The sequence below is a fragment of the Canis lupus genome, chromosome 38 (assembly GCF_003254725.2).
Source record: "Canis lupus dingo isolate Sandy chromosome 38, ASM325472v2, whole genome shotgun sequence".
Classification (NCBI taxonomy): Eukaryota; Metazoa; Chordata; class Mammalia; order Carnivora; family Canidae; genus Canis; species Canis lupus.
Genome location: NC_064280.1, coordinates 22741054 through 22766704, shown reverse-complemented (window position 1 = coordinate 22766704; position 25651 = coordinate 22741054). Strand labels below are relative to the sequence as shown.

The following is a 25651-nucleotide window of genomic DNA, read 5'->3' as shown; positions in this document are numbered from 1 at the left end:
TTTTTTTTTTTTGCTTGAACTGCTTTTAAAGGAAAGTCATTATGCTAAATACCGGCAAAGAGAGTCACTCCAGAAATACGCAAAGGGCCGGAAGACAGCTTAGGCGGGCTTTAACGTAACCCTCTGAAAAATTAAAATTTTATTGCAAATAATCCACAAAGTGGGTTTTCTGCATGTGGTTTATCAGAACCGCCTGCCCGTGCCTGGTTTATCCACGGCAACTTAATACCGCTACCGGACCTTATACAAATATTTACAGGCCCAGGGAGAGATTTATTGGCAGCCTCGGCCTTCCTTCCAGGCCCAGTAAGCGGGGAGTTCCCGCCAGCCCCTCAAGTACACGGAGAGGCTAGAGAGACTCTGCCAAAGATTCGGGCAAGGAAAAGTGTGGTGCTGGGAAGGGTGTGACATGGCGCAGAGGGGTCTGAGAGTGGATTCACAAATAAAAATGCAAGTGTACAAAGTAAACCAAGTGGTACACGTAGAAGCTACAAATTAAGAGGCCGCGCTTTTTTTTTTTTTTTAAGATTTTATTTATTTATTCATGAGACACAGAGAGAGAGAGAGGCAGAGACCCAGGCAGAGGGAGAAGCAGGCTGCATGCAGGGAGCCCGACGTGGGACTCGATCCCGGGACCCCGGGGTCACGTCCTGGGCCGAAAGCGGATGCTCCACCGCTGAGCCACGCAGCATCCCCAAGAGGCCGCACTTTAAAAGCAAAATGCCACTCTCCGACCCGACTGACCGCTTCCTGTCCCTTTTGCCCGCCCTGCCCAGCGAGGCCCCTCGGGGGAGCACCCTCCCCGGCGAGCCCTCCCGCCCAGGCTGGGGCCGCCCGGCCGCCGCTGGCTGCCTCCCCGATGGATTCCTGCCCCGGACTCCCCGCGAAGACTTCCGACGTCTCGGGCTCCACAGGGGGACTCGTGCTGGCCCCCCCTGCGTCCCGCCAGCCCCCGGCCTCCGCCCTCCCGGCTCAGGGAAGGGCATCTCACCCCCGGCTCCCCCCGCCAACGCCTGGTGCTGCTTTGCCACCTCCCTGTTCCACCACCTGCCGCCGGTCCTGTCTCCGAAGCCCAGGCTCTTCTCACCGTCCCCGACGCTAACGACCACCCCGACCCGGGCCACCCTTGCCTCTCATCCGCGTGGCCGCCATAACCTCCAGGTGGGTCTTTCTAGAACACGCCTCCACCCAGTCGGCAGAGGGATTTTGTTTAACATGATGCTGAAATCCAGCCCACGGCTTTCCTCTGCGCGTGGGGAAGCCCCTTAACTTCTTAACTTCTCGTGGGCCGTGGGGTCCACGGAGGCCCTTCCTCGGCTCCCACTCCTGCAGATTATTCTCGGGCCCCACGGGCTTCCATTCTATTTCTGGGGTTCCACGGGCACCCCGCACTTCTGTTCCCTTCGGGTGAAACTCGTCCCGCCACACTTCGCCCCATTCCTATTAGATTTCCATGCGGAGAGGAATCGGAACCGGCACCGAGGGCACTCCCTGGGCGACCGGCGATCGGAGGCCGGGGCTGCTCGGCCTTCCACTCTCCCGCACGGGGCACCTGCTCCGAGCCCGCCGTCAACACCACCAAGGTCTCCTGTCCTGGGGGACCCGTCCCCACAGTCACCTTCTTGGCTGGGAATGTAAAACCCCGACCTAAAGATCAGGAACTGGAGGTCACCCTGGACGTCCCCGAGCTCCCGGTTCCTCGCCCTGCAGACTTCCACGGTTGGCTTTTTCCTGGGAGTGGACGCATGTCCTAGTCTCTTCTGGAATAAGGCCCCTAGCTAAGGGGCTTCGAGGAGAACAATGGCAAGACTCCATGTACCTGCCTCGTCTGCTTCCTGGAGCCCAGCCTCACAGGACCCTTCTCTTACCGGTGACCCCCGGCTCCCAGGGACCTGGGGCCTAAAGTCGGCATCAATGTTGCCTTAGAGCAATCCGCTCATTCTCTCTCTCTCTCTCTCTCTCTCTCTCCTGGCACCCCCATGACCCCGGGGAACTTCTCTCCAGCATCCTTGAGGCTGGACTCGGTCCTGCCCGATGTTTGCTTACAGCCCCGCCCCCTGCGTGTACGTGTGCACAGAGGGGCCTCACGCATGCACACCTGTACGCCTGAAGGCTGGAGAGAAACTGCTCTCCTGGGAGGGCCTCGCCTCGCCTGCCTTCCCCCGGTTACCTTCTTCCTCCCTCATTGTGGGCCTGACCTGTGGGCCATCACCAGGGCCGGGGGGCTTCACTCCTTGGAGCTCAGGACCCCCTTCGATGAAGGCTTACAGATATTTTCCACCAAAATACGGGTGCACACACATACACACAGACACACACACAATCCTCCTGCAACAATGGTTCCTAGTTTCCTGATTAAGAATCACTTGACTAGGGCAGCCCGGGTGGCTCAGTTGTTGAGCATCCGACCTCGGCTCAGGGCGTGACTCCGGGGTCCTGGGATCGAGTACCGCATCGGGCTCCCTGCATGGAGCCTGCTTCTCCCTCTGCCTGGGTCTCTGCCTCTCTGTGTGTGTCTCTCATGAATAAATAAATAAAATATTTAAAAATAAAGGATCACTTGACCTGGAATAGTGATTCCATACTGCCCGCCCCCCCGCCCGTGCACACACAGCACCGTTAATTCCCACTCCCTCTGGCTGTCAGTGGCTTGTCTGCACTTTTGTTGCCAGAGCTATGGATAAAGGAAAGCTGGTTCCTTCCTCCTAGAGTTTACAATGCTGAGAAAACACACACACACGTGCACGCATGTGCACACCCCCCCCCCCAACAATTATAGGCAGCCACGCTTGAGTCATTAAAAGCTTCCCTGTTAGGGCGCTTCCCTGAGGCAAACACTCTAAAATTTTCTAGATTACAGCGGATCTCACACAAGTGGGCTTTGAGCGCTTCCCTTCGCAGGGAGGCGTTCCCCGACCCCGATGGAGATTAGGCACCTGCCAAGCCGTATCAGCAGCGGACTGAGCGGGAATCTCTCAGGTGGGTTCTTTCCTGGGAAGATGATCACAGTGATGAATCCCATCCACTTTCTGTTGTCGATGTCAGAAGTCGGCGTTTCTGGCCTCGTCCCAGGTCCTAGGGATGCTGATGGTTTGAAACCCGCAGCTTCCCATATACTGACCTGCCTTCCAGCTAGGAGAGAGTTCCGGAAGCGTGGGAGTGTTCGGGGTGCCTCGTCCAAGCTAAATTAGAGTGAGGGAAAGAAGAAGGGAGAAGATGGAAAAGAAGACAGACCGGGTGGAGGCAGTGGAGAAAGCCGCACGGAACCCGAGGCAGTGGGGACTGGATGGGGAGCCCTCCTGCCCACCGCACCCGAGGCTCAGGATCGCCCCCGAGCCCCTACGGCTGCTCCTCAGCCCGGTGGGCTTCCTGGTGGAAGCTTTCGTTTTGGTCGGTTATTTGCTTTTCAATGGCGCCAGCAAGGTCTGGGGCAGGGTTTCTCCATCTGGGCACCACTGACATTTGGGGCCAGATGCATCTTTGTCATGGGGACTGTCCTGTGCGCAGAGGGCTGCTGGACACCCCCGGCCTCTGCCCTCCAGACACCGGTGGCACCTCCCACTTTAACAACGACGACGAGGCCGCCCCTGGCTGAGAACCCCTCAATCGAGGAACAGTTTTAGCCAGACAGGTTCAGGCTCCAACCACCACTCCCTCCTTTGTGAGCCTTTGACCCTGAGAAAACCCACCCTTCACCTGAGCCTGTATTCTTGTCGGCAAATACTGTTTTTCCCAAACAGTTGTCTTGAGAATGAAATCTGTGAAAAGCATAGAGGTTCCCCATGGGCTCTCAACAAACATTTCTCCCCTCCCAACTCCAGCTTCATTTACTTAACAAATATTTGCTGAGTGCTTGGGCAGTGTGCGGGGACGGGACGGAAACGCAGCACCCGGCCCTGTCCTCCCGGGGCCGACGGACTCACAGGCAAATGACCGGCACCCGGGACGGCGCAGGTGCAGTAACGGAGGTGTTTGCACATCCTGCAGCTCCGGCCGCGTTTCCTTCTCCTTCAAGGCTGACCTCTGGCCGTTAGCTCACGGTCCTGCCTCCCGAGGGAGGAAGGCACCTCGGAGTCGGGTGTTGAAAACTGGGGGCACCACAGAGGCTTAGAAACAGTGGGGCCAAGGGGATCCCTGGGTGGCGCAGTGGTTTGGCGCCTGCCTTTGGCCCAAGACGTGATCCTGGAGTCCCGGGATCGAGTCCCGCGTCGGGCTCCCTGCATGGGGCCTGCTTCTCCCTCTGCCTGTGTCTCTGCCTCTCTCTCTCCCTCTCTCTCTCTCTCTATGTCTATCATGAATAAATAAATAAAATCTTATTTAAAAAAAACTTTAAAAAGAAACAGCAGGGCCAAAGCCTAGGGCAGGGGCCTCTCCAGAAACCCCGTTACCCTGTGGGCTGGAGGGAGGGTGACAGGGAAGAAGCATCTTCGCTTCCTGGACTCTGTCTTGCAGGCCAGGCGGATCCCCCCAGTGCTGCTCTCAGGACAGAGACAGGATCCCACCTGCTGGCAGCAGAGGGAGGACAAAGGAGAGGAGCCAGGGTGGGCGGGAGAGCCCGGGAGCGAGACCAGGCAGGAGCCACTGATTCCGGACCAGTGAGCGACAATGAGGCTCTGGGCCATGGGCCCGCAAGGACCACAGTGAGATGCCAGGAGGCGCGGGGACCTGGGAATGTCGCACCGACAGGAATGTCCCATTAGACAGGGAGGCGGGTAGCAACTGCTGTTACCTGTCACCATGTGGAATTCAGGACTTGCAAAATAAAACACGGTCGAATCAGATGAGATCTAGTCTTGCCGTTAGCGAGCTGTTTGGCCTTGGAAAGTCGCTGTTTCTGAGCTTCGATGTTCTTACTGTAAATTAGGAGCAGGAATAGCCTCTGCTCGCCCACGTCACCGATCACAGGACTGCGGCGCCACTTCGTGGCTCTCACGTAGAGTTTAATAGGGTGCGTTTCTGTCTTTACTGCTAACTTTTCAAGAGCACAGACTTACTCGTCTATTATAAGACCTGGCAAAGCCTGGATCTCTACATAAAATTGCCTAAAAATAGAGAACAGAGGTTAAACTTGCCTTTGAGAAACGAACTGAGCTTCCAATATCCATGCTCCACGTTATTTTTACATAGTCACTGTGTCATTTCATTTCATGTTGCAGACAAAACAATTAGCAGTGTGCCTGTGCAGCTAGGAATACCCTGTTAGTCCGGGTTTTGTTCGGGTTAAAGAATACAAATGCTTGTTTTTGCTAAATGAATGGTTCTGGATCAGCACTGAAAAAACGCTGATGCGCTTCCGATGCTTCCAACCCGGGGAGGAGACACACGCTTCCACCGGCAGCGCAGAGCCTTGGACGAGGTCGCCACACGAGGGAGGACGGAGAGCCAGCCCAGGGGAATGGGCTCAGGCAGCGGTTGGGCCGGAACCAGACATCTGAAAGTCTGCACACTTTCAAAGACCCAGAACCAAGGTTAGGAGGAACAAAGTAATAGTAGCGGGTAGTTTAGACAACCATTTAGTATATTGCCTAGCCGTTAGACGGGGGGAAAGGCGTTCATCGAGACCCAAAGAGGCTCGTTCTTTAAATGCTCGTGAACAGAGGCGAGGAGGAATGGCTCGTTCCGTGCCAGCATCCGGACATTAACCCACTTAATCTGCGCACGCAATTCCCTGAGGATTATGGTATTGTCCCCATTTCCCAGACGGAAAACCAGTCTGCTCGGATTAAAGAAGCTCGCCCCCGGTTGCACACTGGAATTTGAACCTAAGCTGTCCGAGTCCAGGCTCTGGCCTGCCACACTCAGTCGTGACTTGTAAATGTATGGACCGCGCCATGGACACTGCGACAGCAAGAGGCCTAACGGCGATCACTTACCTTCTGGAAATCACAGTCACGTAACCTCCATAGCTCGATTGACCGCAGCGGGCTAACACGCGGTTCAGCTGATCCCCTTCTTAGACGAGGGCAGGGAGAGAAAGGGCACTGCAAAGTTGTCACTAGGAAATGAGGCGATTTGGATGTGAGGGGGGTTGTTAAAGGTCTGGAATTACTGAAAAGTCTGGGAATAATAGGAGCTTCTGCACACGTGCAAGAGCACGGCCCCTCAAGTAAATACAAGATCAAGAGGACACGCTGGCAAGACATTGGTGAGAGTGCTGAGCCCCATTCACTTCGCAGTTATCTCCATCTCCTGGGCCTGGCACTTGGGGAAAACCCAAAACATAACATTATGAACAGAGTAGGGCAGGCAGGCAAAACTCACGCCAAATTCCAGCCCTGCCACTTAGCGGTGACTCATCTGATCTTGGAGCCTCTTTGTCCATCAATAAAATGGGATCACAAATACCAACTGTAAAGTGTCGCTGTGACAAGGAACCAAAGCCATATACACGTCTACAGCGGAATAGGAGCCCAAATCAATTAATCACGAAAGGCCACAACGTACCATCATCAAGCTGTAGAGTCAGTCAATCAGCTATTACCAGGGCAGAGGTGGATATGAGCAACCTAAACGCATGGAGTCTCGTATCTAGAAAGCTTCCCAGGGATGATTCCTGCCCTGGGTTCTCCTAGGAGGAAGACAGAAAGACTTGCAGAGAATTATTTGTTCAACTTTGGTGGAAGGTAAATCCCTACAGTTCTTAGTTTTAAAGACCAGGAGAAGATCCAGACTTCTTACTTACAAGTTATAAACACAAAATAATTGGGAGAAATTTGAAAATGGTCAGGGTGTTTAAATTACATTAGATAACAATATTATGGTTTTGTAAGAAAGGACTATTTTAGGGTGGGACCAAAGTGAGGGGGCTGGGGAGGGGTTCGCAGCTCTGCGGCAACCAGGCGTACAACAGCCTCACGGTGCCCCTCATCGTGATGAGCGTGTTCTGGGGCTTCGTCGGCGTCTGTGTGCCCTGGTTCATCCCTAAGGGTCCCACCCGGGGAGTTACCATCACCATGTTGGTAACCTGTTGAGTTTGCTGCTATCTCTTGTCACGAAGAGAATTCCTCTAGATGCAAAATCAACTCCAAACCCAGACCGCCTTCTTTGACTTGCCTGTTTGGGCCATCACCTGCCTTAAACAGTCACACCATATTTGAGTATCTTATTCTACAATGCAGTATTTTTTCCTGTTGCCTTTTTTTTTTACATTTTGATGAATTATGTGCCTACTTAACCTAAACTGTGCTGATCTGTAAAATGTTTATGCACTCTACTGAGATAGAAGGTGCTATTCTTCTGAGAAGCACATTGCTCTCTCCTTGGATCCTGTGAATTTGAAGATGACTCCTGCCTGGTCACAACATGGGAATCACCAAAGTGTTTAAAAACTGTCACAAGACAAGGCAGTCAGGAGGGGAGCATGTTCAGAGGGAGTATCTGTCCCAACAGAATTACACCAAAGTATACTTTCAGGATGACTTTCATATTTCTGCCATCTACTGGAATAAATTATTTTTAGGCTTTCTGTGGAAAAGAAAGAAAAAAAGAAAGGACTATTTCTAGGAGCTGCATGGTGATGCATTTACTGAAAATTCAACGATGTTTGCAACCTCACATGGTTCAGAAAAAGTTATATATACAAATAAATAAAAATAGCATGTATAAAAAAACAAACAGGGCAAAATGTTAATTGTTTAATTTCAATGGTAGGTTTATGGGTCATGTTTAAAATTATTCATAATAAAGCACTGGGGAATAAAAACAAAAACAGAGGGTTGCATTTAGAGACCTTCCCGGGTGAAATTTTCCATCTTCACTCATTGTACGGCTGGCTGGGACTGGGTGGTAGTGCAGAAAAGTAACTGAAAGACAAGTTCTATACAACTTTTGAAAACAATATTATGTCAGAGTCATCCAGCCAAATCGTAAGAAGTCAGTACCTAAAATCTATGGTTTTAGGGCACCTGGGTGACTCAGCAGTTGAACGTCTGCCTTTGGTTCAAGTCATGATGCTGGAGTGCCAGGATCGAGTCCCGCACGGGGCTCCCTGCCTAGAGCCTGCTTCTCCCTCTGCCTGTGTCTCTGCCTCTCTCTCTCTGCCTCTCACGTATAAACCAATAAAATCTTCAATCAATCAATCAATCAATGGTTTAGAGAGATTCTTGGACTGTGGGTGGAGGGGGTGGTGAGTATTGGCCTTTCCGATGAATCTAATCCAGGTAATTTATCTAGAGATATTTAAGGACCACATTTTGAAGACATTAAGGCAACTACTGAAAAAATAAATTACAAGGTCCTCTTGGAAATAAGGGAAAGTCCTACACAATTTTAAGGTATTCTTAAAGAACTAATAAGGAATCCAAAAGGACTACAAGTGGGGGATCCCTGGGTGGCTCAGTGATTTAGTGCCTGCCTTCGGCCCAGGGCGTGATCCTGGAGTCCTGAGATGGAGTCCCACGTCGGGCTCCCTGCAGGGAGCCTGCTTCTCCCTCTGCCTGTGTCTCTGCCTCTTTCTCTCTCTCTGTCTTTAATGAATAAATAAATTTTTTTAAAAATTCAAAAGGACTACAAGTGAAAAGAAGACAGGGTTTATAAAACCAGAAAAAAATGAAAAAAAAATAAAGTCCTCAAGAGACAAATTAAAATCATTTCATGAATTAATTAATTTATAAATGTTTTGCAGCATATGAGCTACAAATACTCTACAGCTTTTGAGAAATGCCTACAGTTCTTTGGTAGAGAATTTCCTGCAGGGCAGCTTATGCATTTGAAGCTCTCCAAAAAAAAAAAGCTCTCCAAAGACCCAGCAGAACTCTACTGACTTCTAAGAATACTGTAACATTCTGACAACATTAAGGGAATGATCTAAAATGTGGAAAACGTTAGGGGCGACTGGGTGGCTCAGTCAGTTAAACATCCAACTCTTGATTTCAGCTCAGGTCATGATTTCAGTGGTAAGATCAAGCCCCTGGTTGGGCTTTGCACTCTGCATGGAAACTGCTTGAGATTCTCTCCCTCCTCCTCCTCCCTCATAAGCACCCTCTCTTGCTTTCTCTCTCAAGTAAATAAATACATAAAATCTTTTTTAAAATAATAATAAAACATGGGAAATTTTTAAAGTCTTATTTAGAACATTAAAAATTAGAAGCAATTTTAAAGGTTTAACCATGGAAGAGTGACACGTTTACAACATGAATATCCATGTCATGGAATGTTATTCAGCGATTTCAATGTAAGTAAGGAGTAAGCTGCTACAAAAGAAGAATACTAAAGTAAACAGGATTATGAAATTAAGAAGGGAATATACTGATGATTATCTAAAACACAGGAATACCAAAAAGACAATTATACTGGGAATCTTGCATGATACCATTATACCGGTGGCGCTGATAAGACAATTATATCGGGATGCTGGAATTGTTTCCCACCCTCTTCCCACCAGTTGTACAAGAAAAAAAAAAAAAAGTAAATATTATAAAAGAATGAAAAAAAAATGGTAAGAATGTCATGGCTGGAAGGCCACTAGTGAACAATCATATACAAAGAGCTCTCAAGATAAGAGCTAATGTAGGATATGAGACTAGATGCTGTAAGAAAAGTCACTGTCCTCAACAATTAATGCTCTCTGCTCTTTTCACCTAACAACAACCCCTGCAAAACCACCCATTCTTCCCTTCTTTCTAATGGCAGGTCCCAAAAGGTAGCCATCAAAGAAGTGCTGCCTGTAATAGCACTCTTATTTATGTTCAGCCTATACACATCTTATTCTCAAAGTCTTTCTTGGCCTAAACCAATATGAAATATTCTACTTCTCTGAGGTTGTTTTTGTTTTTTACTATGAAAGAACAATGTTGCTAAATTACTCATCTTTTAAAACCACAATCATAAACTCAACTCCTATTATTGCTATTGCATTTTAGAGTGTTAGGAAGTCCCCAACCAAGATGGGGTATGTTAAAAAAAAAAAACTGTTTTACGTTGCTTGTTTGAAACTTGTTACACAGACCTGTGGCACTGAGTTAAGTATATGGCACTTTCCTTACGTTTCCAAGAAAATATTTGAAAAAGTTTCTGTTTCCTTGAAGGAAGATCTTAGTTGAAAGAGTTTCTACACAGACTTGTTAACTAAGTATGTGGCACTTTCCTTATGCTTCCACATATACATTTGAAAGTGTTTCCATCTGCGTGAAAGATGTCCGTTGAAAGCAGTTCTTCCCTAGAAATATTATAGTAACACAGGAAATGGATCTGCTCACCAAAGCCTCCGATTTCCACATCCTCTCCCTCAAGTTCCTGGTCTAAAAGACTAATGTCTACTTAGGATGTTTCTTAGGCTTTCCCGAGCCTCCACATAAGTCTTTAGTTTCACCATGGAATTTTCTTAAGTGGGGTATTTTTAAGCTGGGAAATGCCTTACTAACAATTATGTTTTGTATCACTTAAAATCTTTCATTTTCATAAAACATGTGACATTTGATTAAGTTAAATTCCATATGAAAAATACTCTACAGGCAATCAGAAAATTAAAAACAAAGAGCTATAAGAGAACACTAAAGTGTCCCTAAAGTTAGTGGACTACAAATATCAAATATCAAAAGCAAGATGCTATTTTAAAATATGTAATGACTTAAGTTGGACGATGGGTGAATTTTAATTTAATCCTTTCTGTAAAAAACCAAATGGTATTCTAATGCCACTGAGACTAAGTGCTGAAAAACTAAATAATCAAACAAATATGTGAAACATGATCACAATGTAAATTTTTGGCCTCTTTTTCTAAGCCCCCACTTTTTTTTTAAGCCCCCACTTTTAATACAGAATGGACTCTCCCATCCTAAGCACAGTGGTATTATTTGACACTTGACATCTAAAAGCTGCACAGTAGGATCAGTCTTGGAATTTTCACAGCTAAGGAGAAGGATTTAAGAAGAAAAAGCTTCCAACTGCAATATAGTGTAACTGGTACAAATACTGGCTTAGCTCTTAGGTCTCTGACTACATTCCTCTATTTCTCTACAAAAATCTTTTAGCATCTGATAGTTTCATCAGACTTCCCATTTTCAAACAAGTAACCTTGACTTCCCATCATGTCCCAGATAAATGAGTCTGAAGATTTCCTGAAGGCAGACCTCAATCATTGAGTCCCCTTTACAAATAAGGCAACCGTGCCTTTTAATTTTTGTTGGAAAAGGTGTTTTTTTTTTTTTTTTTTAAGATTTGTTTATTCATGACAGAGAGAGAGAAAGAGGCAGAGACACAGGCAGAGGGAGAAGCAGGCTCCATGCAGGAAGCCTGACGCAGGACTCCATCCCGGGCCTCCAGGGTCACGCCCTGGGCCAAAGACAGGTGCTAAACTGCTGAGCCCCCCAGGGCTGCCCCAGAACAGGGTTTTACGCTCCACACTCAGTGTTCAGTAGGGCGCACAGCGATGTTCAAAAATGTTTTCCAAGGCTCTGTTCTGGTCCACTGGGGACAATCAGAATGTAACAACGCTGGGCAGAAGAACTGGACCATACTCAGTCACATTTGACTCTCTCTGCCGGGGGTTCCTCCTTGTAATGGGAAATGATCTGAATTAGGATGCAACAGTTGATGAGGAAGAAGAACAAACCGGCCAACCAGATAAACAGAAAGGTGTTCTTTCCCTGGAACTCCAGGAGATAGGCGGGCGCCAGCCACAAGGCCTGCCCGACGAACCACAGCACCAGGAGGCCGGCGGCGCGTTTCCAGGGCATCCTCACCTGCGGCATCACAAGGGGCAGCAGGCAGAGGTACCAGAGGAAGTACTGGGAGGTGCAGACCTTGTTGAAAGTCACGAAGATCGCCGTGTGCAGGAAACAGCAGAAGGCGAGGTCCCTGTAGTAGGCCAGGGACGCGGCCGAGAGCAGCAGCAGCTGCGGCAGGAAGGCGGCGACGCCCAGCGCAGGGCTCCACGGGCTCTCGGCCGTCAGGTACAGCATGTAGAAGTAGGGCGAGAAGTTGTGCCGGATGTCCCGCCTCGTCAGGTGGTACAGGTAGGTGTGCTCCAGGAACTCCCAGCCGTAGCGGCGGTAGAAGCCGAGGCTCAGGGCGCAGAAGGTGAGCCCGGCCACCGCGGCGAACAGCAGCACCGCGCGGCTGCACAGCGCCCGGAGCAGCGCGGACGCACGGGCGCGGCGGGGCGCGGGCGCGGGCGCGGGCGGGGGCGCGGGCCGGGGCGCGCCCCGCCGCAGGTGCAGCGCGATGGGCAGGATGTAGGTCACCGGGTACAGCTTCAGGTGCACGGCGAGCCCGTAGGCCACGGCGGCGCACGCCAGCCGCCCGCGCGCCAGCAGGTACAGCGCCGCCAGCACCAGCGCCGCCACCAGCGCGTCCGCGTTGCCGCGGCTGGACACCGCCATGGGGAGGGGGTTCAGCAGCCACAGGGCGCAGTAGCCGCAGGCCCCGCGCCGGCCCAGCCCGCGCAGGAGCAGCAGGCGGTAGAGCGCCCAGGCGGCCAGCAGGTCGCAGCTGATGAACAGCAGCTTCCCGAACGGCTCGCACAGGTGCACGTTGGGCGTCAGCAGCCAGGCCAGCAGCGGCGTGTAGCGGTAGGTGGCGCGCAGGTACGGGGAGCGGCCCTGCGACAGCAAGCGCGCGGCGTCCGTGAACACCCGGTAGTCCACGTCCGTGTAGCGCACGAGCAGCGCCCGGTCCTGGAAGGCGCCGTACAGCACCAGGGCCACCCGCGCCACGAAGGCCGCGCCGAACACCCCGGCGGGCCGCACCCGCAGGCTCAGGGCCCGGCCCATCCCCCGCCCGCCCCCCGCAGCCCCGCAGCCCCGAAGCCCCGGGCCCCCGCGCCGCGGCCGCTTCCGGCAGGGAGCCCCGCCCCCGACGCGCGCGCCCCGCCCACGCCCCGCCCCGCTTCCGGGGGAGGAGCCACGCCGCCGTTCTCTCCCTCCGGATTGGCTTCCTGCGGCGGGGGCGGGACTTCCGCGTCTGGCCGCGGCGCGCCGCTGCTCTGCTCTGCTCTGCTCTGCTCCGCCCTTCCCGCCGCGGCCCCCGAGCCTGAGACGCCGGAGGGGGGGGGGCGTCCGGCCGCCAGGTGCGCAGCTCGCCCGCCAGCGGGGCTCCGGGGGGCGGCGGGCGCCCCTGTGTGCAGCCCCGGGAGCTGGCGGCCGTGTCCTGGCCGGGGGCGCCGCGGGGAGGGCGGGAGGGCGGGAGGGCGGCCGGGAGGGGGCCCGCAACGCGGCTGCGGCTGTCAGCTGCCCCGGGTCCCCGGAGCCTCCCGCCGCCCGCCGGCGCGCGACCCTTCGGGTGTTAACGCCTGGAGGCATCCGGGCGCCTCCACCTGAGGCCCACCCGAGCGCCCGCTGAGCGCCCGCCGAGTGCCCGCCTGAGTGCCCGCCTGAGCGCCCGCTGAGCGCCCACCTGAGCCCACGGAGCACCCGCCGACTGCCCACCTGAGTGCCCGTGGAGCGCCCGGCGAATATCCAGGGAGTGCCCACCGAGTGCCCACCTGAGCGCCTGCCGAGTGCCCACCTGAGCCCCCGCCGAGTGCCGGCCTGAGCACCTTCCCAGTGCCCGCCGAGTGCCCGTGGAGCGCCCGGCGAATGCGCAGGGAGTGCCCACCGAGTGCCCGCCTGAGCGCCTGCCGAGTGCCCACCTGAGTCCCCGCTGAGTGCCCGCCTGAGCGCCCGCCAAGTACCCACCTGAGCACCCACTAAGTACCCACCTGAGCGCCTGCCTTAGTGCCTGCCAAGTGCCCACCTGAGCCCCCGCCGAGTGCCCACCTGAGCGCCCACTGAGTGCCCCGAGTGCCCGCTGAGTGCCCAGGGAGCGCCTGCCGAGTGCCCACCTGAGTGGCCACTGAGCACCGTTCTTGCCTCCCCTCCACCACGGTGCCAGGGCCCCAGGCTCTAGAGGCTCACCCACACCGAAGACCCCGCCCACCCCCAGCCCTGTCCCAGCGCCCCACCCTCTCTTCAGAGATGACCCTTCTTTTTTTTTTAAGATTGATTGATTGATTGATTGATTGAGACACAGAGAGAGAGACAGGCAGAGGGAGAAGCAGGCTCCATGCAGGGAGCCTGATGTGGGACTCGATCCAGGGTCTCCAGGATCACACCCTAGGCTGCAGGCGGTGCTAAACCACTGCGCCACCAGGGCTGCTCGAAATGACTGTTCTTCATCACGACGTTTGTCACAGTGCCTTGTGACTCCAGATTGTTTAAAGATTGTACTTATTTATTTGGGGGAGAGAGAGAGTGAGCACGGGCAGGGGCAGGGGGAGGCAGAGGGAGAGGGAGACTCCTGGCTCGCAGGGAGCCGATGAGAATCATGACCTGAGCCGCCCAGGCGCCCAGACACCTGATTTTTTTGTTCCCTCTTTCCTTGTTTTCCATCAGGATCCTGAGAACGGAGATGATCTTGTTTTTTTCTGTACCACAGTGTCAGCGCCTTAGTAGACTCACAGTGGGCACTCGGTAAGGTTGAATTTACTTCGGGGGTCCCTCTTGCCAGAGTCCCTCTGGAGGGCATTCCCGGGAGCGCCCCCAACTCCCAGTCCAACTGTCTTTCCAACATCTTTACCCGTCTGAAGCTCTACCCCCGTCCCCCACCCAACTCTAACCCCTGCTTCCCTGAATTTCCCACCAGGCCTCCCGCACATTAGCTCTTTCCCTTCTATGGGCACGTATTGCACTTCAGTATGCAGAATTGCAAATGCCATGGGCGCCTGGGTGGCTCAGAGGTTGAACACCTGCCTGTGGCTCAGGTCGTGACCCCGGGGTCCTGGGATCGAGTCCCGCATCGGGGTCCCTGCAGGGAGCCTGCTTCTCCCTCTGCCTGGGTCTCTGCCTCTCTCTCTGTGTCTCTCATGAATAAATAAAATCTTTTTAAAAAAAAATTGTGAATACCATAATTCATTTTAGGTGATATTCATAACCTTTTCAGTGAAACCGCAGGGTTTTTGAGGTTAGGGATTATATCTTATCCTTAGTTGTGTGTTTTTTTTTTTTTTTTTAGTTGCTCCTAATTTGTTGCAGTTTTAGGCACATTATAAATGTCCAGAAAATCCTGATTTAGTTGATTTTACAGATTGACCTGGCTTCCTAGGGGAAGTTTTCTCCACCAGAATAAAGAGAGTCGATGACTCCCTTCAGCCTCTACATGCAGCTCCCAGGACTGCCCACCCCCCATCCTACAAGTTACATTCATCCTTTGGATGGACCATGTTAGTCGGATACATTCCTTATTCATATTCTGGTATCTTTTTCTCCTTTTATGTGCCTTATTGTAATTATATACGTCACGTAGGTAGTTACTTTTAACCTCTTTTGCAGTATAGTAGCTACACATACAGGGCAGCACATCACCATGCTGATAATGAGGAGGAGGATTTCCAAGAGCCAGTTAAGGCTTTGTTAAGGACTTATTTGCAGGGTATCAGGCATCGTGCTAAATACTTGCCGTGTAAGGTGGATATGCTACCTTCACAAATGAAGAAATCAAGACTTAGGAGGTGAAGTCATTTTCCTAAGTCGCATCATCAACTAATGCGACAACAGCTGGAACACAAAAGCAGGTCCGTATGGCTCAGATTATTTCTAACTACTGTGTGGCTGACCTGCAAATAAAATGTCGATGATGAATTCTGATTTACTTCTCTGCCTTCTCTGATTCGATCCCTTGTCTGAATCTTTCTGATATTCACTGTCACAATGAGTCCAGCACTGATTATTCTCTCCGCCGGCGATAGCTAAGTGAGGCTTAATCCCAGAGAATAGAGGATATGCGAGGTGGGTGTCTAAGGATTACCTAAGGAACGGTTCCTCCGGCAGGGTTGGTTTAGGTGTCTCGCAGAAAGGCTTCGACCAACCCGACCCCATGGAGCTTACCTACTAGGTAGGTGGAAGACACCTAATTGGGCAGATAAGGAAACAGGAAACAGCTAATCAAAACGAACTCTGCTTGGATCACTGAAGTCCAAGGAGGGAGATACAGGAAGCAGTTGTGGAACTGAAGAAAGGACTGGAGGCCAGGAACAGAACTTGGACAGAGAGGCCCGACTTCCGTTACGGTTTCGAGGCGGGACAGAAGCATCCCAGGCTTTCAGGAGCCCATCCTGAGCTTTCTGCAACTGGGCTTAGGGATTCTGTTTCTCACCTCTTTCCAAAAGCGCTGCAGTTTTTTGAGATGCTCAGCTGTTGGTTACCTCTTAACTATTACTTAAGAGTTCTTCTAATCCGCCCCCCTTTCCTGTCTGCCTCCAGGCTTTTGCCCTAATAGAGCCAGCTACACCCAGGCGTAGATTGTCCCCAGCATCCTTAGCCAGTGACCTCGACCTCGGTCGGGATACTGACCTTTCCAGATCGACTCTCCATCTTCTTTGCCTTGTGCTGGCCAGCATCACGCAGTCTTCCCTGCCCTCTGGCTGCCCGTTAGCTTAGGCCAGGGGGAGGCACTAGCGGGTCTTTGGCCGTGGCTGAGTCCTGCTGCCTGAGACCATGGCTTCCACTGGGGCGACAGCCCCCTGCCTTGGCTACAACTCTCACCAGTTTCCAGTAACCATCCTGCCAGGCTTAAGACTGGTAAAGACTCTCCTGCCGTGGGGAGTCCCTGGGTGCCTCACCATCCCTTGTTGGCTTCTTAGCCCTGCCCACACCTTTATAAATAACCCCTTCCTTAAATCCTACCCCTATTAGCTCTTTAAGTATACCCTCTGTTTTCTGCTAGAGTCCCGGCTGATTTAGTCACTTTCTTTGTTTTGTTTTTTTAGACCTTGCTTACATTGCCTGCTTTGTAATTTCCTTTTGAACCTGTTCTAAATTCTTTTCGTTGAATTTAACCCAGAACTTCAACAACTCATTTAATTAATGATACATACCGACCACCTCCACTACACCAGGATCTGTGGCAATTACCTCTCCCCCAAGCTTTTGCAAGCCTCCTAACTGGCTTAGCATCTCCTGTCTCTCAATTCTACGGCTAACTTGATGTTCATAAACAGTACTTTATTAGATTCTTTCCTCCAGATATCTCCAATGGCTCCCAATTGCCTATAGAAAAAAAAAAAAAAAAAGACCATTTAGGCTGACATTGAGTCCCTCTGTGACCCTGCCTTTTCAATCTATTCGCCTGTAAAACCCTCTATTCTAGGTTTATTACCCATCCTTTAGCTATGCCCTGTGCTTTCGTCCTATGGTACTTTTGTTCCTGCTGTATCACCTACAAAGGATCCCTTTTGTCTTTGCCTTTTTCCTTTTTCCTTTATCTTTTTCTTTTCTTTTTTCCTTTTTTTTCCTTTTTTCCCCCTGTGTTCCCTTTAAATACTATTTGTCCTTTGGTACTGGAGTCTAACTTCAACTCCTCAAAACTCTCCCTAGACCTTAACTAGTGCAAATAATTTTCCCCCTTCCAAAACTGTGGAGTTTATTGTACTAGTTTGGTTTTTTTTTTTTTTGACAGTTAATTATGTCATGTCTTATGAAATATGTTACCTAAATCTTTAATGGATACTTAACAAGCACACGAGCTCCTCTGTGTACTAGCTGTGTGAACGTGAGACAATTCCCTCCCACTTCCCTTGCTCTGCTACATTTACGGGGCATCAAAGGTGCAGGTCCTGGGTGAAGCTCCAGGCTGTACTGATGACCAAACACTGACATGAATCCCATTCACACGACACTTAAAGTCTAGTGAGAGAGACAGGCATCCGTCAAATAAATTCACAAGTCAAATTGCTGCTCTGGTAAGTGCTATGAAAGACGGGTAGGCGGTGCCACCACAGCTTTTAACCAGCATTTCCGGCTGAGATGGGCATGGTAAGTAAGAGTGAGCAAGGCTGAGGGCAGCGGGCAGGAGGGGTTTCCAGCGAAGAACAGCAGGTGCAAAGCCCAGTGAGAATGTACCTCCCTGGGGCGTGCATCGTGTGTTCAATGTCCTTCTATACCTGAATGGTACCTTCCAGGTAATAGGAACTCAGTATTTGATGACTTTTCTTGAGTCTCATGTCACACGTGTTCTAACCAGACCTCACAGATGGATACCTTCCCTAGCCTAGTGCCTGTCCCCGGGAGGTATTTTCCACACGCGTCTCACTCTTGAGAACGTGTTGGTGGTGGTTTATCTGGCCCTTGGCCTGTGCTTGTTGCCTTCCCTGACGTTTGTGGTATGCCCTCGGTGTGTGCGACTTACCTTGTTTTCCTCACAAGTTTGCGAGTCTCTTCAAAGCCTAATCAAAGCATAAGGGACTGTGTATTTCATATTTCCTCTATCTCATATGTCTTGTGACTCATCCCTGAACCAGTGTTGCCTGAATGCTGTAGGTAAGTATCTGTTGATGACGATGAGACCCCGCGTTTTCTCCCTCCTCCCCCTCCCTCTGTCCTTCCTTTTCTGGGGAACAGAGGTCGGTGACTCTGGGATGCATTAGCAAGCATCAGAGAGGGTTCAGGGCTGGCTGTTGACAACCAGGCCTTCCAGGTAAAGGATGGATAAGAGTAGAAGGGAAATCCATCTCTTTGAATGTTGGGGCAAAATGCCCAGCAATGAAACGAAGAGGCTTATAGAGCCTCGGGGATCACGAGGGAATGTCCAGACCCAGTAGTGTGGAAGGGACATGGGGCACGTGAATCTGGCTGGGAGGGACGGCATAGGATCCGAAGCAACATTCCTGGATTGAGCCGAGCCAATTGGATATTGATAGATTGCTAAACCGTGACTTTTTTCTTCTGTTAATCCTTTAAAAACTCGGTGTGAAGGGGTCTTCTGCTAAAGGATCCCGGGGTTAAGGAGGGAGCCACGGCCGAGGGAGGGCTGGCTGCGCCCCTGGTAGGCCTGCGGGCAGCCCCACACCAGGACCAGCTTCCGTGTCTACGAGAAGCTAGAGGAAAAACAGCTCCGTGCTGTTTTTTATTCAGCAGCTTCTTCTGCAGAGACTAAAGTAAAATTAACCAAACGAGCTCCTCCGTCCCTGTTCCGTGGGTGACTCTGGCCCGGTTTAGTCCCTGACGTGGGGACGGACCGCCGTCCTGGACATGGTGCTTCGAGAGCCGAGAGCCGGCCGTGACCAAGCCGGCGGCCCCTGCTGACCCTACAAGGGGAGCGCGTGAGCGCACAGGTGCACAGGTGCGCGAGGCTCCCGGCGCCCCTCGGAGCAGGGGGGTAGCCGGCTTCTCTGCTCTGCTGGGCCTCGGGCGTCCCTGGAAGGTCCTGTTAGCTGGTGGAGCCGGGTGGTGGGGACGAGGTGGGGCGGAGGACGCCCGGAGCCTCTCGGGGGACTGTCCCCCTGGGGCTCCCCGCAAGCCCGCGCCAGGCCCGCACGCCCCAGGCCCCGGGAGCATCTGGGCAGCCGCAGGCCGGCTGTGGGCCCAGCAGCTCGTGGTCCCGGCTCACGGAGTCCAGGTGGGGGCGTCCCGGCAGGGCCCGCGGAGGAAGGGGGCGTGCAGTACACTTCCAGAAAAGGACGCAGAAGGTGCTTTTATTTTAAAACCAAAACCAAAGTGCTACAGTGACAAGACACTGCCGGGGTGGAGCGCGGCGTAGGTGGGTTCTAGGTGCCCGTGGCCGAGCGGCCGCCCGAGTCCTCCCGCTCCCTCCTCCCTCCCGGGCCTGGGTGCGGGGAGTATCCCCAGCCTCAGTGGGCATCTCCTCCTCTGAGGAGTGGCCTCCACGCCTCCCTCTCCCGCCATCAAACCCGAAAGCCTCCTCAGCTGTCCCGCTTGCACGTGCAAACCAGGATCACCGGGCACAGGTCTGGAAACCCGGGGAGTCCGACCCCGAACCCAGAGCCAGGTATCCGCCCCGTGCTACGATCTCCTTTCTGTACATTCAGCATGTTTGGTCCTATGTACATCCATAGACATCTCTCTACATGCACATACTCTCTCGGTCTCTCTCCTCGGGTCAGCCTCCCTATGTACCACGTCCCACTTCCCGAGCCTCCGCCTCCGTCTCGTCTGCTGGTCCAGGGGACACTGGTCTCGCGGGTTTCGCGAGGTCCGTCAGCACCACCCCCGTCATCGTCGTCGTCACACCCTGAGTGCCCTCTCCCATCTGTTGTTTTGCCCGTGGGGACTCTCCTGTTCCCGTGGGTGCCGAGCGCTCCCTGACGTTCCAGTCTACGGTTGGTGTGGTCAGGGGCCCACGTCCCACAGGACCTGGCTGCTCCCGAAGCTCGTCCGATAGCCTGCAGAAGGATTTCAGCTCCGAGGAAGAGGCTGTGCGGAGCCGGGGAGGGTGCGGGTGGGGGGCACTGTCCTCTGGGGAGGCCTGTGGCAGACGAAGCCGGGCTGTATTAAGAGGATAGTAGGACTCGTTAAAGTGCAGCTTAGAGCAAAGTCTGGGGTCGCAGAGCAAAATCAAAAACAGTTAAGTCAGAAAATGTCCTCATTGTGTTAAGCAAGAATCTGAGCAGCCTGGGGGCCTGGAGCCGACAGCAGGGGACCAGGGAGAAGGGATTCCAGACCCTCAGGAGGGATGCAGCTGTGTGCAGAGGAAGCTAGGGGAGGACGGCTTGCTGGTGGAGGAGGCGTCCCGGTGCACACGCGCTCAAGCTCACGCTCACGCCAGAACTGCGACCCCCCACCCTGGAAGAAATCTGGTAAGTCTAATGTTGAATAAAGTTGGGAGCCCAGACACTGGCTCTTTGCCTTCCATTCTGTGTGTCAGATTTTCACGTTTTCCTGGGTCTTGTTCCCTTGAGAGCTTGGCAGTGCTGGTGGGTGGGGTGTACGGTCAGTGAAGAATGAAGGGTCTTCAGGTCGGAGTCAGCGGAGTTCAAGGAAAGACACACATGAGAGGATCTTATGCAGATCCTGAGGTGACCGTGGATCCAGCCCCAGGCGCGTGGACGCGTTCTGGGAAGTGTGTGGCTTGTGACAACTGACCGGGTCCACGGTTCGTGCAGGGACCCTATGCCAAGCCACTGTTGGTGGAGGCACTTTTGGGATTTGGGGCTTTAGAGAAAATTCTGGTGCCCGTACACACTTCTCAGCCCCTCGCGCAGCCCCCACCAGGGACCAAGGAACGGCCTGAGGTTGATGTCCTGAAGTGTGCCCTCTGACTCACCCGGAAGTGGCGTCCTTGCGGGGGAGAGGAGATGGGGTTGGGGACCCTCTATGCCAAGTCTCAGGAATGGCTAAGGGAGACCCTGGTTATTGGATCAGGAGGCGTGTAGTCTCCTTCCCTCCCAGCGTTGCCTAACAAAATAGCTGGCACTTGTCAGAGGAGCACAGGCAGGGGTGTCAGGGACAATGCTGTCCACCAGCCACACAGTTCTGCCCCGGCCCAAACCCCAATAAAGCACCGGCGGGTCCCCGGGGCTCCACACAGCCGGCTGGAAATCTGAGAGCTTACTCCTCCTCCCTCACGGTAGGGTCAGTGGCACTTTCCCAGGGGATCCATGCCCTGTAAATGTCTGGGACATCTCTCCAGACCTCTCTGGGGGGCCTGGGGACCTGCTGGCAGGGCCATCCCATCCACAGGCCACAGGGCAACACATACTCCCTGGGCTGTCTGCGGAAGAGCGTCAGGGATTTGGACAAGAGCTCTGCAGAGGTCTGATTCCAGGACGCGTGCAGGTGCGGTGCTGCCCGGGGCCTATTTCCTGCGTCGGCCCCAGGTCTCTGGGAGCAGAGGCAGCTAAGGGAGAACCGGGTATCCTAAGGGAAGGTCCCACTGGACAAAACGGGGGAAAACTGGTGACCAAGCTCCTGGGTTATAGTCAGAATTTGCCGGCAGAAGTGAACCACCCTGAAAAACCCTGACTTCTTTCAACAGGGGTTGGTAGAGGACCCGGGAGGGATTCACCCAGATTGCCTTATATCTCGAGGCACAGACCCCAAAAGGACCATCAGAGTCTTGCCCCAGGGAACTAGCCATGTGGGGAACGAGAGGGGGTGGGGGCTGCGGCCTCAGATCGCCAAACCTGGATGGCGGCGGGAGGGGGGGGGAGTCTATCCATCCAACTGCACTGTCCTCCTAATGTGAGTCTCCAAGCATGGCTGAGGCGTCCTGGGCCACTGCAGCCTAATCTTCCCTCTCCACCCCCCTCCCGGCGTCGGGGGGGTTGTGTATCTTGGGGGAGGGTGCAGGGGACACTGGAAGGAAAGCTGGGACTCCAGGTGGCCTCGCCTACCCGCGGGCCGCCAGGTTAAAGCAGAGGGGGCGGAGGATGGGTGCTTCTGGGGCCCTCCGGGAAGCCGGGATGACGGCCTTCCCCCGGGACGCCGACAGAGGACACACCAGAGGGACGGGGAGGCGGGAAACCAGGCCGTCAGACGTTGCTGATGCGCACGCTCAGGGCGCTGCCCTCCTTCTCCGCTTGTTCCCTTAACGACTCCTCCAACTTGAGCTTCTCAGGGTCTCCGTAGCGGACAGCGCTGTCGCGGAGGCCGCCAGGGGAGGCCACTTTCACCACCTGGTCAAAAAGGCTGAAGTCAGCGATGTATTTGCCGCTGGCGGACAGCGAGATGGCCGGGGTGAACTCGTAGCCCCAGAGGATCTCCTCCGGCAGGTAGGACGTGCGCACCTGGCAGGTGGCACTGGTGGACTCCACCGTCCCACTGAGGATCAGCACCAGCTCGAAGTCACCCTCGCCACTGCGCAGGGGGAGGTCTTTCAAGGGACTGGTCTCATCTACCACGTGGTAGAAGGTCAGGGGCAGAATGAGGAAGGGGCTGTCCGAGGCCGTGTCGACCTGGAAAGTCACGTTGACCTGGTTGAGCCGGATGTTCTCGCCCTCTTTGGTCTGGTGGGTCTGAAGCAGCTTGCCCGTCACCTGGCAGCCGATGAGGAGGCTCTTCCGCATGTTGGCGACTCGGATCATGAGGCAGGGCTTCCCGTTGTGGGCCGCGACGACCGCGTGCTGGCTGAACCGGATGGTCTCCGCCCGCTTCTTGGGCCGGGCGATCTTTGCCAGGAAGGTCCCCGTGATGAAGATTTCCAGGATGGTGGTGAGCACCAGCTGGGCAATCAGAAGCACGATGGCCAGCGGGCACTCCTCACTGATGTAGCGGAAGCCGTAGCCGATGGTGGTCTGCGATTCGAGGGAGAAGAGGAAGGCCCCCGTGAGCGTGTGCACCTGTACCACGCAGGGGGTGTGGTTGGCCGGGGGGCCGAGCTCCAGCAGGTCCCCGTGGGCCACAGCCACCAGATACCACACCACGCCGAAGAGGAACCAGGTGCCTGCAAAGGTCGCCGAGAAGAGCAGCAGCTTGTAGCGCCACTGCATGTCGATGAAGGTGGTCCACAGGTCCTTGAGGTAGAGGAAGCGCTTGTCGGCGATGTGCTCCATCCTCACGTTGCTGCGGCCGTCCTTGGTCAGGACCCGGCGCCGCCGGACCCCTGGGCCCACGAGGGGCCGGCTCTCCGTCTGAGTGGTCTGGCTGTAGTACACCTTGGCGACAGACGTCATCTGGAGGGAGCAAGACAGCATAACGGAGGTTATTGCAGACATCCAGCCAACTCCTAGCCACCACCCCGCGCGAACGAAGAGGGGACATCCGCTCGGCGCCGCTGATTTGTTCTCACTGTCCGCCAATACTTATGAGCACCTGCTCCATGCCGACCGCTGTGCAAGATGCAGGTGAGTCACCAATAGAAATGACACCATCCTTGCTCTCCAAGAACTCACGCCTAGCGAGCGAGACCCACGTTCAGCGAGCAAATAACTGCAATGCAGTCTGATATTTGTAATTCTTGGGAGGGACAGAAAAGAGAGAGAGTCATAAGTTCACAGTTCCTTGAAGGTGGGGCAAGAAGAGAGGGTTCTACTCGTCTCCATTCCCCGCAAAACCAGTTCTGTGAAGATCTCCAATTCTGAAATAGGATCCCTCCCCACCCTCGTGAATGGCAGAGCAAGAAAGACTATCCCGCTGAAGCTGTCCCAGGCCAGCCCGCCTCAAAACCCCCGGGCCCTTGATACCCCCACCTGCCCCCCAGCCCCAAGTCAGTACTCGCCAGGGACGCCAAGATGCTCATCTGGCCAAGGAAGTAGCAGAAACTGCCCACCCTTCTGCCTTCAAGGTGTTCTCTGAGCAACCAGACCATTTCACTATGCGTTATTATGATTACTATTACTCCTTTACCATCACCATCACCGTCGTCACCCATCTGCATCATGTGGGGGGATTCAGGCCGGATCCCGGGGGCGCACGTGGGTGGGAGGAGTGCAGACAGGACCCACGCAAGCAGCTGAGCCACGGTGAAGGAGAACGTCCCATCCGGGCCTCCTGGCGGTGCAGGACCGTTTCCCCGAGGACTGGGGGAGACAGCAGCTCACCGCGGCCGAGCCGCCTTGACCGAGTGAAGTAGGAGGGCTCGTGTATAGTAGTCAGCACCCCCGTCTGCAAGAGCTCGAATTCGGGATTGCTGTCTGTCCTGATCGAAGAAAGTGGGCCGAGGCTCTGAAACAGGAGACCGCTCACCTGCTCCTCCAAGGTGCCGGCACCCCTGCCCAAGGAGTAACTTGTACTTTTCCAGCAGAGAAAGGATTTCAATCACTGGAGCCCTTGGACTCTGGGTCTGGTGGCCAGACCTGGGAGGGAGGAGGGCGATCTCGGGGGAGTCTGGCCTCTGGAGAGCTAAGAGGCTCATCACAGTATCCGTTCCAAAAAATCTGAACCACTGCACTTTATCAGTCCTTCACCCTGGTCCCTTACCTCATCTTCCCCAAGACCTGACACCCCGAAAACGAAACTATCTGGGCCCGTCCAAACACCCACCCACGCAGACACTGAACTGGCGACCACCACTGGACGGGAAACCCAAGATGTTAGAGGCAACCAGGCACCTGTTTTGCCAGCCTCTGCCCATGTGGAACCTCTGTCCGGGTGAGACCGCTCGGCCACTTCCCAGTACCCTCAGCTACCTTGGAGCAAAGGGGAAGCTCCATAATTCTGAAGAATTATTATTTAGAGCCCAAGTAAAGCCCCATTCGATACTCAGTAGTAGTAGTAATATTGAAAAAACCACGCGCAGCGCCTGCATCTCTATACCATTTTCAAGTTTACAGATTAGCGTGCCTTCTCATTTGATCCTCAAACTGGAAAAGTCGTGCGACCTCTAAGAGATTCTGAAGAACTGTGAGCAGACAGAGGAAGTGCTGGAAAGTTGTGGACGAGTGAACGTAATTTTCTTTTTTTCTTTCTTTTTTTTTTTTTTAATTTTCAAAAAGAGAAACAAGATACGCTTCACACACTGGGTAAGATAGTGACCCAGGGCAAGATTCTAGAACAGAGCATTAAGGCTGAGTACTTGGGGCGCCTGGGTGGCTCAGTCGGTTGAGCGTCTGACTGTTGATTTCAGCTCAGGTCATCATCTCAGGGTCGTGAGATCGAGCCCCCTCGTGTCTGGGTCCACGTCCAGCCGGGAGTCTACTTGAGCTTCTCTCTCTCCCTCCCCCCTCTGTCCCTCTCTGTTTCTCTCTCTCTCAAATGAATAAAAAAAAAAAAAAAAAAAAAGGATTGTGAGCACTTGGGAATGTCGGAGGGAGGGCAGTTATCAGCAGGACCCAGCCTGGGGTGACCAAGAACAAGTCACACCAAGTGGCCTAACTTCCCTCTAAGACAAGGTTACTAGATGGGCAGTCACAGCAAGGCAACAGATAAAGTGTGTCTATGCAAGATTTTTGACAAGATCTCTCCTTCTGTCCTTGAGGATAAGACCACGAAAAATGAGCAGAATGCCGCTCCGATGCTGGGGACTAACCCACACAAAAACGAGTGGTGCTCCTGAGGGGATCATG

General features: G+C 53.5%; 2 protein-coding genes and 1 long non-coding RNA gene across 5 annotated transcripts in view; 1 reads left to right on the top strand and 2 right to left on the bottom strand.

The window, feature by feature from the left end:
* Positions 1-7621: 7621 nt before the first annotated feature.
* On the bottom strand, positions 7622-12773 carry PIGM (phosphatidylinositol glycan anchor biosynthesis class M). Its single transcript, XM_035711290.2, has one exon. The coding sequence runs from the start codon at positions 12708-12710 to the stop codon at positions 11457-11459; it is 1254 nt and encodes a 417-aa protein (XP_035567183.1). The 5' UTR covers positions 12711-12773; the 3' UTR covers positions 7622-11456.
* Positions 12774-13120: 347 nt separating this feature from the next.
* LOC125754545 (uncharacterized) lies at positions 13121-15560 on the top strand. Its single transcript, XR_007409077.1, has 2 exons — positions 13121-14168; positions 14310-15560. It is a non-coding gene; the product is annotated as an uncharacterized LOC125754545 (long non-coding RNA).
* Positions 15561-19368: 3808 nt separating this feature from the next.
* Positions 19369-25651, bottom strand: part of KCNJ10 (potassium inwardly rectifying channel subfamily J member 10) — a 28893-nt gene continuing 22610 nt past the window's right edge. For all 3 annotated transcript variants that reach the window (XM_025420731.3, XM_025420733.3, XM_025420732.3), the window contains one exon: positions 19369-23320. In XM_025420731.3, coding sequence (XP_025276516.1) covers positions 22181-23320 — 1140 coding nt within the window. In that variant the 3' untranslated portion in view covers positions 19369-22180. The remainder of the gene's footprint in view (positions 23321-25651) is intronic.